This window comes from Odocoileus virginianus, chromosome 4 (assembly GCF_023699985.2).
Source record: "Odocoileus virginianus isolate 20LAN1187 ecotype Illinois chromosome 4, Ovbor_1.2, whole genome shotgun sequence".
NCBI lineage: Eukaryota > Metazoa > Chordata > Mammalia > Artiodactyla > Cervidae > Odocoileus > Odocoileus virginianus.
Genome location: NC_069677.1, coordinates 74,994,755 through 75,010,219, shown reverse-complemented (window position 1 = coordinate 75,010,219; position 15,465 = coordinate 74,994,755). Strand labels below are relative to the sequence as shown.

Sequence of the window (15,465 nt, the reverse complement as noted above, 5' to 3'; positions counted from 1 at the left end):
GAGAATACAGGATGGGGGAAGAGTTTTCTAAGTGAGAGAATCCCTCTGTCCTTGGAATTCTCTAGACAAGAACACTGGAGTGGGTTGCCATTCCCTACTCCAGGGGATCTTCCTGACCCAGGGATCAAACCAGTACAGAATCTGTACTGCAGGCAGATTTTTTACTATCTGAGCTACCAGGGAAGTAATAATCATGTATTAACACATATATACGAAATCTAGAAAAATGGTATGGATGAACCTCTTTGCAGGGCAAGAATAGAGACACAGACATAGAGAACAGACTTGTGGACTCAGTGGGGGAAGGGAGGGTGGGATGAATTGAGAGAGTAGCATGGAAACATACACATGACCACATGTTAAGTAGATAGCTAGTGGTAGAGGCTGCTGGCCAGTGCCCCCTCCCAGTGGCATGCCAATGCTGACCCATGCCTCTGCAGGAGACCCTCAAACACTCCCAGAGGAGTCAAAGAACACACAGCTGTTCTATTTTCTTGCTGAATTTCGACTTGTTCCTTTCTTACAACTCTGTCATCTTCCAAGTCACATTCATTACCAACCAGAATCTTTGGAACATCATCAGTGTATTTAACTTGCAGAATTGTTCTCTCAAATCATATGTATCATTAAATGTGGACTGTGCTGTGTTGGAATAAAGCAAAGCCTTATCCATGTTTCATGTACAAATCGCTTACCACTATAAATGGTCTGTTTCTATAGTATCCAAGATTTCACACAGATACTTTTGTGCATCTACTTTAACTTACTTTCTATAAGAATCTTATATTGTAGGATTATATTATTCAACAAAGATTCCTTGAATAAAGTGTATATTGAGAGTAAAAAAAAATAGATAGCTACTGGGAAACTGCTGTATAATACAGGGAACTCAACCTGGTGCTCTGTGATGACCTAGAGGATGGAGTAGGAGAGAGATTCAAGAAGGAGGGCTATATGTATACTTGAGGCTGAGTCACATACGGCAGAAACCAACGCAACATTGTAAAGGAATTATCCTCCAATTAAAAATAATTTTTTAAAAGAAACTCTTGTTTCACCAAGCTTATTGCAACCACACTCTTACACTAGAATGTTTGTGGGTTTTCTTCCTGATAATCACAAAATTATGATAAAGAGATACCTGAGGAAATAATAATAAAAATATTATGGCAGGATCATAAACCCTGAATGCTTTTTGCCCTGAATTAAGTGAGGACTCTTCCCTGAATCCTAATTTGGAAAATTAGAAAATTCTAACAATCACTGAATGTGGTTTTGTTTTTCTTAGTTATCCTGTCTTCCCTCTGTACTTGAGCTGATCACAGCACTCTGGCTGATTAGGTTGGACTCCACATCAAGAAAATTTTTAAAAAATAAATATGCCCCACCTCTTAGAATAATGGAAATGAAAACAAAAATAAACAAGTGGGACATAATTAGCTTAAAAGATTTTGCACAGCAGAGGAAACTATAAACAAGGTGAAAAGACAACCCTCAGAATGGGAGAAAATAATAGCAAATGAACAACGGACAAAGGATTAATTTCCAAAATATACATGCAGATCATACAACTCAATACCAGGAAAAAAAAACACAAAACCTCAAATAGTGGGAAAAAGACCTAAACAGACAGTTCTCCAAAGAAGACATACAGATAGCTAACAAACACAAGAAAAAATGCTCAACATCGCTCATTCTTACAGAAACGGAAATCAAAACTACACTGAGATATCACGTCACACCAGTCAGGATGACCATCATCAAAAAAATCCACAAACGACCAGTGCTGGAGTGGGTGCAGAGAAAAGGGAACCCTCTTGCTGGTGGGAATGTAAATTGACATAGCCACAGTGGAAGACAGTATGGAGATTTAAAAAAAAAAAACTATCAATATAACCAGCATATGACCTAGCAATACCACTTCTAGGCATATACTGTGAGGAAAACAAAACTGAAAAAGACATATGTACCCCAATGTTCCTTGCAGCACTATTTACAATAGCTAGGACATGGAAGCAACCTAGATGTCCATCAACAGATGAATGGATAAAAAAATTGTGGTACATATATATGATGGACTACTACTTGGCCACGAAAAGGGAACACATTTGAATCAGTTCTAATGAGGTGGATGAACCCAGAGTCTATTATACAGAGTGAAGTAAGTCAGAAAGAGAAAAGCAAATATATATTAACACATATACATGGAATCTAGAAAGATGGTACTGATGAACCTATCTGCATGGCAGCAATGGAGACACAGACATAGAGAAGAGACTTATGGCCAAGGGTACAAGGCAGGAAGTAGAGGGTGAGATAAATGGAGAGGGCAGTTTGGACGCATACACACTACCATATATAAAACAGATAGCCAGTAGAAATTTGTTGTGTTACTCAGGGAACTCAAACTGGGGCTCTGTAACAATCTAGAGGGTCGGGAAAAGGTGGGAGGTGGAAGGGAGGTTCAAGAAAGAAGGGACATATACACACCTATGGCTAATTCATGTTGATGGGTGGCAAAAATCAAACCAATATTGTAATGCAATTTTCCTTCAATTAAAAATAACTGAAATTTTTAAGAAAAAAAGTAAATGTGCATTCTCTGAATTGTTAAATACTCATTAAAGTATTAATGCATACTTTTTTTAAAGTACTAATGTAATACTCATTAAAGTATTTCATCAGTTGATCAGCCCAAACTGCTGTGTGCCTCCAATACTGGAGCTTTGATATCCTTTCTCAGTCCCACTGAAGACTTTCATGTTCACTTTCGGTCTGGGTCTGTTGTCCAGCCTCTGTGTTCTTGGGCTAGTGCTTAGGCTTCCATTGTTTTTATTTGCAGACTTACAAATAAATGCTTTGCCTTCTCAACAACTGCAAATCAGGGATCAGGAAAGCAATCATGCACATGAATTCATTCATTCATACTCTTTTTGAGTGCATACTAGCCATGCATGGTTCCAATACATAAAAAAAGTGGACTCTAGTGAGCAGACAGACCATAAATAAGTAGATATGTCAAGTGATCAGTGCTGTGAGAAGAATGGTAGGTAAACGGACTGGAGAGCAGGTGATGCTAGTTCAGAACAAGTGGTCAAGAAAGGATCTTTGTGACAGACTTTATTTTCTTGGGCTCCAAAATCACTGGGGATGGTGACTGCAGCCATGAAATTAAAAGACGCCTGCTCCTTGGAAGAAAAGCTATGACCAACCTAGACAGTGTGTTAAAAAGCAGAGATGTTACTTTGCCAACAAAGGTCTGTATAGTCAAATCTATGGTTTTTCTGGTATGGATGTGAGTTGGACAATAAAGAAGTCTGAGCACTGAAGAACTGATGCTTTCAAACTGTGGTGCTGGAGAAGACTCTTGAGAGTTCCTTGGACAGCAAGGTCAAACCAGTCAATCCTAAACGAAATCAACCCTGAATATTCATTGGAAGGACTGATGCTGAAGCTGAAACTCCAATATTTGGCCACCTGATGGGAAAGCCGTCTCACTGGAAAGGACCCTGATGCTGGGAAAGACTGAAGGCAGGAGCAGAAGGGAACAGCAGAGGATGAAATGGTTGGTTGGCGTCACCGACTCAGTGGACATGAGTTCAAGCAAACTCTGGAGATAGTGAAGGACAGGGAAGCCTAGTGTGCTGCAGTCCATGAGGTTGCATAGAGTCGTACATGACTAAGCAACTGAACAACACAGGCCTATGAAATGCAACTAGACCAGAGTTGTGGGGAGAGCTGGGGAGACATGGACCTGGGGGAAGCCTTGTAAACAGGCTTATGAGAAATTCAGCTCCTCCATGATCAACCGAACTCTCTTGTGTGTTCTCAAAGGTTAAACCATCAACTCCTGGAGATCCTTACCTGGCTACTCCCTGGACAAGCCATGCCTTTTGTGGCCACTTTTGTGTAAAGCCTTATGGTGACTTTCAGTTGGGCAGCCACTGCCCCTCCTTTCCTGCTGCTGCCCACTAACAGGTGAGCTCTCCCTTTCTTCCTACCTTCCTATGTGAGGTTACCTGAAGGGCGACTTCTGATTTTAAACCTGTGAGCGTTCAAAGGACTGGCAAACCTGGCTGACTGTCCTGGGTGGACTGCTCAGAGTGACTTGCAGTGACAGCCTGAGGAGACCCTGGAAATGGACCTGCCACTGCCATGTTTACAGTCAGTCATTCACTCACTGTGATTAAGGGAAAGGGCCCTTGGTCTTACTTTATTCTTTGTTGACTAGAATTTTTCCTTTCAACAATCTTTACTACGCTTTTTTAATATGATTTTATCTGAATAAATTAAAGGTAGGTGAGAGAGGTGAATATGGATCACATGGGGAGAGGACAGCTGTGTATATGACAGACAGATAAAAACAGATCAATTGAAATAAGTCAACCACTAATTCAGCCAGTTTTTCTCAAGGAGGAAAAAATCATCAAAAAATTACAATTACCAGATACAACTTTTAATTCTAATTGGTCAGAAACAAACTTGATTTCTTCTAAGTTGCAATTTTTAAAACTAGTAATAAGACTGAATAGCTTGGGTTATAAGATTTTATCCACCTAAAAAAGGATGCCTTCTAGAAGGCTTTATTGTTGTTCACAAGTATCAAAGTATTTTTATACAGTTTCAGTGATTATCACACAAGCCCTCAGTAGATAAGGGTCCTCTAAGTTTGAAAGTTAATCCCAACATACAGAAGGAAATACAAGACACCACAAGGTTAAGGCTCAAAGGCAAATGTTTACAAAGCCCACAGGACACACAAGACTCAGAACCCAGGTCTTTGTCAAATGCCGGGTACCCACCCCCACTCCAAGAAAACATTTAAATAATGACTGAAATAACTTATGCACATCAGTAAATTCATGTACAGTTTTAAAGCTTTTTGAATTCAAAATACTTTCATTTGAAAATTTTAAAAATTTGTCAGAAACTATTCTAATGGCATCCATAGAAGCTAAAAATGTAACAAGAAACAGGTAAAATTAATTTAAAACATATATTTTATTTAATTCAATATATCTAAAATATTAACATTTCAACATGTAATCAATATTTAAAATGTATTAGTGAAACATTTTTTTTTTTATACCAAGTCTTCAAAATCTGGTTTATATTTTTTACTTTCTTAATTTGGGTGCTAAATTTTCATTCAAAATACTTGCATTTAGACTTCAAAAAATTTACATTTGCCAAAGACAATTCACATACCCGAGTTATTCTGAGCATACTTAAAAGTTTTCCAATAACTGAGTTGAGAATCTAAATTAATTAAAATTTTTAGAAATCAGAAATTCAGTTCCTAAGTTATGCTGACCACATAATTCAGGTGTTCAAGATTCACAAGTGGTCCAGGGGTGTAGTTCTGGCAGGACTGATTTAACACGCCACAAGGATGTTGGCTTAGGGTATTGCTTTTAACAAAATGGTGTTCAGAGCATATTGTTTTTAATCTCCTCTCAAAACTATATAATTTTCTTGTAGGTTAAAACATCCATTGTTTACATCAACATTTTATACATAATTGAAATTTTTCTTAATTTTATTTTCTTATAAGATGCCATGTCTTCGAGTAAACTTTAAACCATAATCAGATTTTATGGATAAATGCTTCCTGCTGAATTATGAAGAGACTTATAACAATATAAACTCTAAAATGACCCAATCAGTCATGCCTCCTTCAATGCAAACAATACCACACAGTGTTAAACCAACCCCTAAAACCAATAACCAAAAGGAGATCCCACTATATTTTTACAAAGTAGTGACTAAATATTTCTTTAATATTTATTTAAATGGAACAATTCCTGAAAGTAAAAAAGTAAAAATATTTTTATGCTTATGATTTAGTTCTCCAATCTACTTCATGATTTCTTTACAAGTAGCGTGTTTAAAAACTAAATGCTATATACGTTTAGGTGTTAGACTGAATGACAATAGCTATAAAATTTCCTTTTTCACTTAAACCCTTGAGATTATAAAATTTCAAGTGTGATCCTTGAAATGACAAAGGCCTTTGATTAAAACAGATGCTCAAATTTTTACCAAAGTGAGTGAGTAATCCTGTGCTCAAGCTGCTGCAAAAGTGGAAAAATATTCAAATGCTGGCACTGATGAAGTGTGTATCAAGGTGAGGTGGTGTCACCTCCTATAGCTTGGCCCTCAGGCTTTGGGCTTGGTCCCTCAGCTCCATTTTTGCAACTGCTGAGAGGTGGACTTCGTCAGGCCCATCTGCTATGCGCAAAGTCCGCGCTAGGGCATACCTGCAGAAATATAAAGAGCAGAGTGGCAGGACTTACCACAGAGAAACCTGATGCTTCAACAGTCACTCTGATTCTAAGCTAAGATTATTAGTGTTTGAAATCTCACCAAGGCAGTGATAAGAAAAATTGCACAGGGAAAAACAAGAAAAGTAAGCCCAAGGGCTTGTGAAATGTCATTTTAAAGTCCTCAATTTGGGAGTGGAAACTTAAATGGCATGGTGCAGTAGGCTTAATCTCATTCTTGGTTTGCTGTAGGTACTAGAAGTTGCTAGGAGACATCTTAGATAAGACACAGGCCATGAAGAATATATAACTCTTATAGAATATAAATATATAGTACTATATATCCAGTTCTTATTAAAAATTGATGGGGGAAAAACTGATGGGGCACCAGATTCTTATCTCCAGTGTGACAGAGAAGGTGGTATCATGTCCGGTGGTGAGTGTACCTTCTTGATCTCAGCACTCACCATGTGGACATGATGTGTTGGCTGGCAGGAACGGCCACAGTCTGGCCACAGCTATGGGTGTCGGTGGTAAAGTGTCCTAAGTGCCTACCTAAGCCTGGCTCTGGGCCCCTCTTTGATCAGCTCTGCGCCTGTCCTCCTTCCTGTTCCAGGGTGAACCCTCATGAGTTATTTACAGTCCAGGAACCCTCAGTGTATCCTCTCAGGGTAAAAGTTAACACAATTGAGTGAAATGACAATTGTAATCATAAAACTATTTATTGGTACAGAGATCTATTGTAAAGTACCTATATTACCTCAGTTAGCTTTCAATTATGCTTTAAAGTAAGTTAGTTATTTTTATTTTCTTTGTAAATGATATAAAAGCATCTGCAGATATTTAACCCCAACCCCATTAAATGTAGATGGTGATTAGATGACATGTTAGCTAATGGTAAAGAAACTACCTGCCAATACAGCAGACATAAGACACGTGGGTTGGATCCCTGGGTTGGGAAGATCCCCTGAAGGAGGGCATGGCAATCCACTCTGGTACTCTTGCCTGGAGAATCTCACGGACAGAGGAGCCTGGTGGGCTACCATCCATAGGGTTGCAAAGAGTCGGACACGACTGAAACTACTTAGCACACAGCACTCACATGATAGCCAGAGGGTAATCCTGGGAAATACCCGCACCTCCACACACTTGGATGGCCCGGTCAATAATTTTGCAGACAGCACGGGGGGCAGCCACTTTAATCATTGCAATCTACATAAACAAGATGTAAGAAGAATGTTCTTAGACAATATGTGTGACAGAATTTTATCTAATCTGTATTTTCTTTATGAAAAGGAACAAGAGAACTTTTCCACAAACACTCACCACTAAAATAGGATCTTTGATGAAGGCCAACAAAGATCCACTAATGCAGCCATATTTCAGTCAACATAGACCTTCTGGAAAGAAATAACTCATCCAAATTACATTCTATTAACTTATTTATAACTTGCTTTGCCTTGTTTGCAGAAGGATTTCAGGCAGGTGATAAATGATACTCATGTTAGGGATCATAAAGAGGTAAAGAATCTTCGCTAATCATTTTCCCTTAGCAGTGTCATTGATTTTTTTTTAGTTAATTTATTTTTTATTGAAGGATAATTGCTTTACAGAATTTTGCTGTTTTCTGTCAAACCTCAACATGAATCAGCCATAGGTATACACATATCCCCTCCCTTTTGAACCTCCCTCCCATCTCCCTCCCCATCCCACCCTTCTAGGTTGATACAGAGCCCCTGTGTGAGTTTCCTGAGCCATACAGCAAATTCCCATTGGCTATCTATTTTACACATGGTAATGTAAGTTTCCATGTTACTCTTTCCATACATCTCACCCTCTCCTCCCCTCTCCCCATGTCCATAAGTCTATTCTCTATGTCTGTTTCTCCATTGTTGCCCTGTAAATAAATTCTTCAGTACCATTTTTCTAGATTCTGTATATATGTATTAGAATATGGTATTTATCTTTGTCTTTCTGATACACTCCACTCTGTTTAATAGGTTCTAGGTTCATCTACCTCATTAGAACTGACTCAAATGTGTTCCTTTTTATGGCTGAGTAATATTCCACTGTGTATATATACCACAACTTCTTTATCCATTCATCTGTCGATGGACATCTAGGTTGTTTCCATGTTCTAGCTATTGTAAATAGTGCTGTTTTTATTGTAAATAGTGCCATACATAAAGATAAATTCAAAATGGATTAAGACCTAAATGTAAGACCAGAAACTAAAACTCTTAGAGGAAAACATAGCTATAACACTCGATGACATAAATCAAAGCAAGATCCTCTATGACTCACCTCCTAGAGTAACGGAAATAAAAACAAAAGTCTACAAGCAATAAATGCTGGAGAGGGTGTGGAGAAAAGGGAACCCTCTTACACTGTTGGTGGGAATGCAAACTAGTATAGCCACTATGGAGAACAGTGTGGAGATTCCTTAAAAAACTGGAAATAGAACTGCCATATGACCCAGCAATCCCACTCCTGGGCATACACACCGAGGAAACCAGATCTGAAAGAGACACGTGTACCCCAATGTTCATCGCAGCACTGTTTATAATAACCAGGACATGGAAGCAATCTACATGCCCCTCAGCAGACGAATGGATAAGAAAGCTGTGGTACATATACACAATGGAATATTACTCAGTCATTAAAAAGAATACATTTGAATCAGTTCTAATGAGATGGATGAAACTGGAGCCCATTATACAGAATGAAGTAAGCCAGAAAGATAAATACCAATACAGTATACTAACACATATATATGGAATTTAGAAAGATGGTAATGATAACCCTATATGCAAGACAGAAAAAGAGACACAGATGCACAGAACAGACTTTTGGACTCTATGGGAGAAGGTGAGGGTGGAATGGTCTGAGAGAACAGCATTGAAACATGTATATTATCAAGTGTGAAATAGATCACCAGTCCAGGTTGGATGCATGAGACAAGTGATCAGGGCTGGTGCACTGGGACGACCCAGAGGGATGGGATGGGGAGGGAGGTGGAATGGGGGAATGGGATGGGGAACACATGTAAATCCATGGCTGATTCATGTCAGTGTATGGCAAAAACCACTACAATACTGTAAAGTAATTAGCCTCCAACTAATAAAAATAAATGGAAAAAAAAATAAAAAAATAAAATGACTCTGTAAAACAAAACAAACAAAAAAAAGTAAACAAGTGGGACCTGATTAAACTTAAAAGCTTTTGCACAGTAAAGGAAACTATAAGCAAGGTGAAAAGACAACCCTCAGAATAGAAGAAAACAATAGCAAATGAAACAATGGACAAGGGATTAATTTCCAAAATATACAAGCAGATCATACAACTCAATACCAGAAAAACAACCAACCCAATCAAAAAGTGGGGAAAAGATCTAAACAGATATTTCTCCAAAGAAGACATACAGATGACTAACAAACACATGAAAAGATGCTCAATATTACTCATTATTAGAATAATGCAAATCAAAACTACAATGAGATATCACCTCACACTGGTCAGAATGGCCCTCATCAAAAAGTCTACAAACAATAAATGCTGAAGAGAGTGTGGAAAAAAGGGAACACTCTTGCACTGTCGGTGAGAATGTAAATTGATATAGCCACTATGGAAGATGGTATGGAGATTCTTTAAAAAACTAGGAATAAAACCAGCATATGACCCAGCAATCCCACTCCTAGGCATATACCCTGAGGAAACCAAAACTGAAAGAGATACATGAATCCCACTGTTCATTGCAGCACTATTTACAATAGCTAGAACATGGAAGTGTCATTGATTTTATAGTTATTAAATAATTATGTTCTTATTCCAAATAAGCCAGAAACACAAGGCGGCAGAGGACAAGAAGGGCTTTCTATGAAACATTTCTATGTGGCAGCATAGTGCTCTGCATTCTACAGCAACTTGGTTATTCTTCACTGGAACTCTAGGTCATAGGCAGATTAGTTAGATACTTTGCTCAAGGTCAAGAGGTTGGCAGAAGGTGACATACCGGGTACAATTCCAAGTCTGCATAAAGTCTAGTATTTTCCTATCTTCTGTTGCTGCATCTTGAGAAAGCTGAAGATATTCTTCATCCTGAAAATCATTCCCTAAAGCAGCCCAGTGAAAGGGAAACTGGCAAATGACATACATTTATAATCTTTAAACCAAAATCAAATGGAAGCTTCCAATATTCTGAGTGCCCTCCAGTCACCATGAAACCTGGAATACCCAAAGTGTGGGAGAAACGTATGACTTGGCAGATGGTGGTCCAAAGGTCCTCACCTCTTTCTTAGTACCAGCGCTGCCCAGAGTATCAATGCTGAGGGCAGTTTTCAAGGTCAACAAGCGGATCTGCTCAATGGCAATGCGGCTTTCAGCAATCCAGTGAGCTATCACCTCCTGGAGGGGAACAAAGGGCAGCAGAAGAGGGAGGGGATAAGCTGAGGTGTCTGAGGTCCACATATAACACATGAAAACATCCTATTCTATATATTAATATTTTTAAATGGAAGACTTAGTTTGATATAACCATCCAGCCATATACATAGTATATAGTATGGCTGCAGGTAACATTGAAGATTTTAGAAAAAAAAATTATTTGCTCATAAAAATAACTTATTTTGGATATTCTGGTGTCTAAAGTGAAGACAGCCAAACTGAGCAGTTGTCTTGTTGCCAAGATTCTCCATACTGGCTATTTTGAATGCTAACTGCATAGTCCCACTGAAACTTGTTAAGTGTAAGGTGGTGGATCTGCTTATAGACAGTCTACATAATTCCCAAGACAATTTCAGTGTGAGAATGGTCCAGCAGTCCTTCCTTGTATTGTTACTATTATTTATTTAGTAAACATGAACTTTTTCTTTGGTGAAAAGTTCTATGAATTGTAACACATTCAAAGGCTGGTATAACCACAATCAAGATATAAAACAGTTTCTTCCCCTCAAAACTCCCTCATGCTGCCCTTTAATAGCCCTACCTCTAACCTGTAGAAACCACTGAATGGTTCTCAGTTATTATGTTGTTGTTGTTGAGTTATGTCCAACTCTTTGCGATCCCATGGAATGCAGCATGCAGTCCATTGAGTTCTCATGTCCATTGAACTAATGATGCAATCCAATAATCTCATCCTCTGTCACCCCCTTCTCCTCCTGCTCTCAATCTTTCCCAGCATCAGGGTCTTTTCTAATGAGTCAGCTCTTCACATCAGGTGGCCAAAGTATTGGAGCTTCAGCTTCAGCATCAGTCCTTCCAATGAAGTTTCAGGGTTGACTTCCTTTAGGATTGACTGGTTTGATCTTGCTGTCCAAGGGACTCAAGAGTCTTCTCCAGCACCACAGTTCAAAAGCATCAATTTTTCAGTGCTCAGCTTTCTTTATGGTCCAACTCTCACATCCGTACATGACTACAGGAAAAACCATAGCTTTTGATTATATTGACCTTTGCTGGCAAGTGATGTCTCTGCTTTTTAATATGCTGTCTAGGTTTGTCAGTTATTATACTATTGCCTTTTTCCGAAGGTCATATAAATGGGATTCTTTGCCATGTGTTCTTTAGAGGGCAGCTTCCTTCCTTCATTCAGCATAATTCATTTGAATTTCATCCAAATTGTTTTGTTTATCAATTGTCCATTCCTTTTTTATCAGTGAGTGGTATTCCACTGTAGGGATGTACCACAATTTGTTTATCCATTCGACTGTTGAAGGACATTTGGGCTGTTTTCAATTTTTGGTGATTATTAAAGAGCTTCTGTAAATATCTGTATATGAGTTTTTGTGTGAACATATCTTTTCATTTTTAAAAGCAAATACCAGGAGTGGAGTTGTTAGGTCATGTGGTAAATACTTATAAACTGTCAACATTTTCCAGAGTGACTATGCCACTTTACATTCCCACCAGCAGTATATGAGATTTCCAGTTATCAGCACTAGGTATAGTGAGTATTTTTAAGTTTTAGCCATTTTCACAATGTGATGAGATATCTCATGGTGGTTTTAATTTGTATTTCCCCATTTGCTGATGTGTTTGTTTGCCATCTATACATTCTGTATTTCTCTGTATTTATTTAGGCTTCTTTCATTACTTTTATAATTTTTAACATACAGATAGCATACATATTTTGTTATATGTCTACCTATTTCCTTTCGTAGTCTATTGTAAAATGGGGTTTAAAAAATTTCAGCTTCCAGATGTTCACTGCTAGCTAGTGGTAAAGAACCCACCTGCCAATGCAGGAGCTACAGGAGATGTGGATTCAATCCCTGGGTCGGGAAGATCTCCTGGAGGAGGGCAATGGCAATCCATTCCAGTATTCTTAACTATGGACAGAGGAGTCTGGTGGGTTACAGTCTATAGTGTCATAAAGAGTTAGACATGACTGAAGTGACTTAGCATGCAGTATGTCAAAATAAAATTAATTTTACATGTTGATATAATTCTGAGACTTTGCTAAACTCACTTATTTTTAGTTCTAGGAGGTATTGTTGTTTTGTTTGGTAGATTCCTAAGGATATACACAATCATGTTGTCTGCAAAGAGGCACAGTTTTATTTATTTTTTCCCCCAACTAGGCACTTTCTTTTTCTTGTCTCACTGCAATGGCTAAGACTTCCTCTATGATGATAAAGAGCAATGGTGAGAGTAAACATCCTTTGTTATCAATTTTGGGAAGGAAAACACTCAGTCTTTCATTATTAAGTATGACGTTAGCTATAGAATTTTTAGATGGTCTGAATCAGGTTAAATAAATTCCTTTCTATCTCTAGTATATCGTGAATGGATGCTGATATTTTGTCAATTGCCTTTTTGCATCAGTTGATATGATCATATCATATTTTTCTTTTTAGGCAGTTAAATGGTAGATTACAATGAATAATTTTCTTAATGACTGACATATGAATATGAATCAGCCTTGTATTCCTGGGATAAACATCACTTGGTTGTTCTTTTTATATACTGCTGGATTACTCTAGATTTTTGCATCTATAGTGGTCTGTAGATTGTTGTTTGGTAATTTTGGTCTCATAAATGAGCTGGAATGTGCTTCCTCTTCTTCATTTTCCTGGAAGAGATTTTTTTGTGCCGAATTGGTGTTATTTCTTCTTTAGTTGATTCATCAGAATTCACCACTGACACCATTTGGGCCTGAAGATTTCTTTTTTCAAGATATATTAAATTGTGAATTCAACTTCTTTAATAGAAGCATTTAGGGTTATCAATTTCATATTCTTTCAACAACGCAAGAGACGACTCTACATGTGGACATCACCAGATGGTCAATACTGAAGTCAGATTGATTATATTCTTTATATCCCTCCCGTCTCCCTCCCCATCCCACCCTTCTAGGGTGATACAGAGCCCCTGTGTGAGTTTCCTGAGCCCTTTTTTGGGTTTCCTTCCTATTTAGGTCACCACGGAGGACTGAGTCCCTTGTGCTACACAGACAGTTCTCATTAGTTAACTGTTTCACACACAGTAGTGTATGTACGTCAACCCCAACCCTCCTATTCATCCTGCCCTGCTTCCCCTTGGTATCCATGTTTGTGCTCTACCTCTGTGTCTCCATTTCTGCTTTGCAAATAAGTTCACCTGTATCATTTTCTAATTTTACATATAAGTGGAGTCATATGTGGAATATTATATGATATTTGTTTTTCTCTTTCTGACTTAACTCTGTATGACAGTCTCTAGGTCCATCCACATCATCAGACTACATTTAAATACAGACTACAAATAAATATATTTTGTGGAAAAGAATCACTTTGTTTATGCAGAGGAAATCTCTTTCTGGCCAAATAATGTTATTTTGGTTCAAGGTTAGTATACTGCATTGGGCTACAATAAATTCAAATAAGTAATTATTCTTACATGTGAATAAAGTTTCTTCTTAAAGGCCACCCTTTGGTTTGCTCGTTCACACATGATCTGTAAAGCACGTTCAGCCAAACCTATTGTTCTCATACAGTGGTGGATTCTGCCAGGTCCAAGCCGGCCTTGGGCAATTTCAAATCCCCTGCCTTCACCTGTGAGAAAGGAAGGAGAACATGACCACAGCCTATTTCTTTTGTTATTTACACAGATCCTGAGAAAATAATGAACTATCCTCAATAAAAATGGCATTCTGGTAGGAAAAAAGTAAGTTCTGTAATAAAGTTCACTATACATTTATGGAACTTTGATTTCTAATACATAGAAATGTAAACCACCATCATTAAAAACTTGGATCAGATTCAAGAACTGTCTCTTGAGTACCTACTCTGCATAAGTTATTTTGTTACTGCTGCAATGGTTACCAAGGTAGATAAGACACAGCCCTGAGTTCAGAAATTAGAAGAGGGGCAAGGATGCTAGGGATAAAGGATATGGAGAAGGACAAGAAAGGCGTAGGAGGGAAAGGTGTCTGTTCATCATGGTAACCTGAGGGCCTGGCAGGATCAGGGGCTTATTGAATGGATGAAATGAGGAATACAAGAACCTTCTTGAAAGAGGTGGCATCAGAGATGTTCCCTGAAGGTTGGGTAGGATTCCAACAAGCAAGAGGATGGAGTCATTCGAGGAATACAGTGTTCAGAAACTACTGAGGTTTTATTAAAACAAGCAGAGGCCCGACGATCATGTTTTAGGAAAAAGTATGTTGCTCCGAATTGTATAATTTTTGTATTTAGCTATGTTTTCAATTGATGTGACACCACATCAAATACTTAAATAAAACCTTATTACTCTTATTATTACCAAAGGAAATAATTTTCCCTTATAAGTGGAGGAAACAAGAAGGAAAGTATCTAAATTATGGTAGATTTCACATCTTTTTCAGATTTAGACCTGAAAATATTTTTTAAAAATTACTAGAGAATCATTTGTTCAATTTATCTCACCTAGTATTAAATTGGTGGCAGGAACTCGCACTTGATTAAAATGGATCTCAAAATGTCCTCCATGTAAATTATCTGTAAAATAGAGAATAAGATTTTAGAAAACAAAATGAGGTGACAAAAATAGTCAGATAATTAATCTACTGAAACATAATTCTCAAAGACAGTGGAATTTAAGGCCTCATATGTCAGACATTTCTAGGTAGACCTGAGTCCTGAACCCCCAGTAATGTACAGCCCAAAAACTTATGACTGCATAAGAAACTTTAGGAGATTTTAGATATCATTTCACCCAGAGGTTTCTGAATGTATTTTCTGAGGTTGTA

At 37.9% G+C, this 15,465-nt stretch overlaps 1 protein-coding gene across 1 annotated transcript in view; it reads right to left on the bottom strand.

The window, feature by feature from the left end:
- Positions 1 to 4,717: 4,717 nt before the first annotated feature.
- Positions 4,718 to 15,465, bottom strand: part of ACAD11 (acyl-CoA dehydrogenase family member 11) — a 95,168-nt gene continuing 84,420 nt past the window's right edge. The window contains exons 16-20 of the mRNA XM_020893075.2: positions 15,143 to 15,214; positions 14,136 to 14,290; positions 10,551 to 10,667; positions 7,366 to 7,475; positions 4,718 to 6,260 (exon numbers count right to left, since the gene is read on the bottom strand). Of these exons, the coding sequence (XP_020748734.2) occupies positions 6,146 to 6,260; positions 7,366 to 7,475; positions 10,551 to 10,667; positions 14,136 to 14,290; positions 15,143 to 15,214 (569 nt within the window). The 3' untranslated portion in view covers positions 4,718 to 6,145. The remainder of the gene's footprint in view (positions 6,261 to 7,365; positions 7,476 to 10,550; positions 10,668 to 14,135; positions 14,291 to 15,142; positions 15,215 to 15,465) is intronic.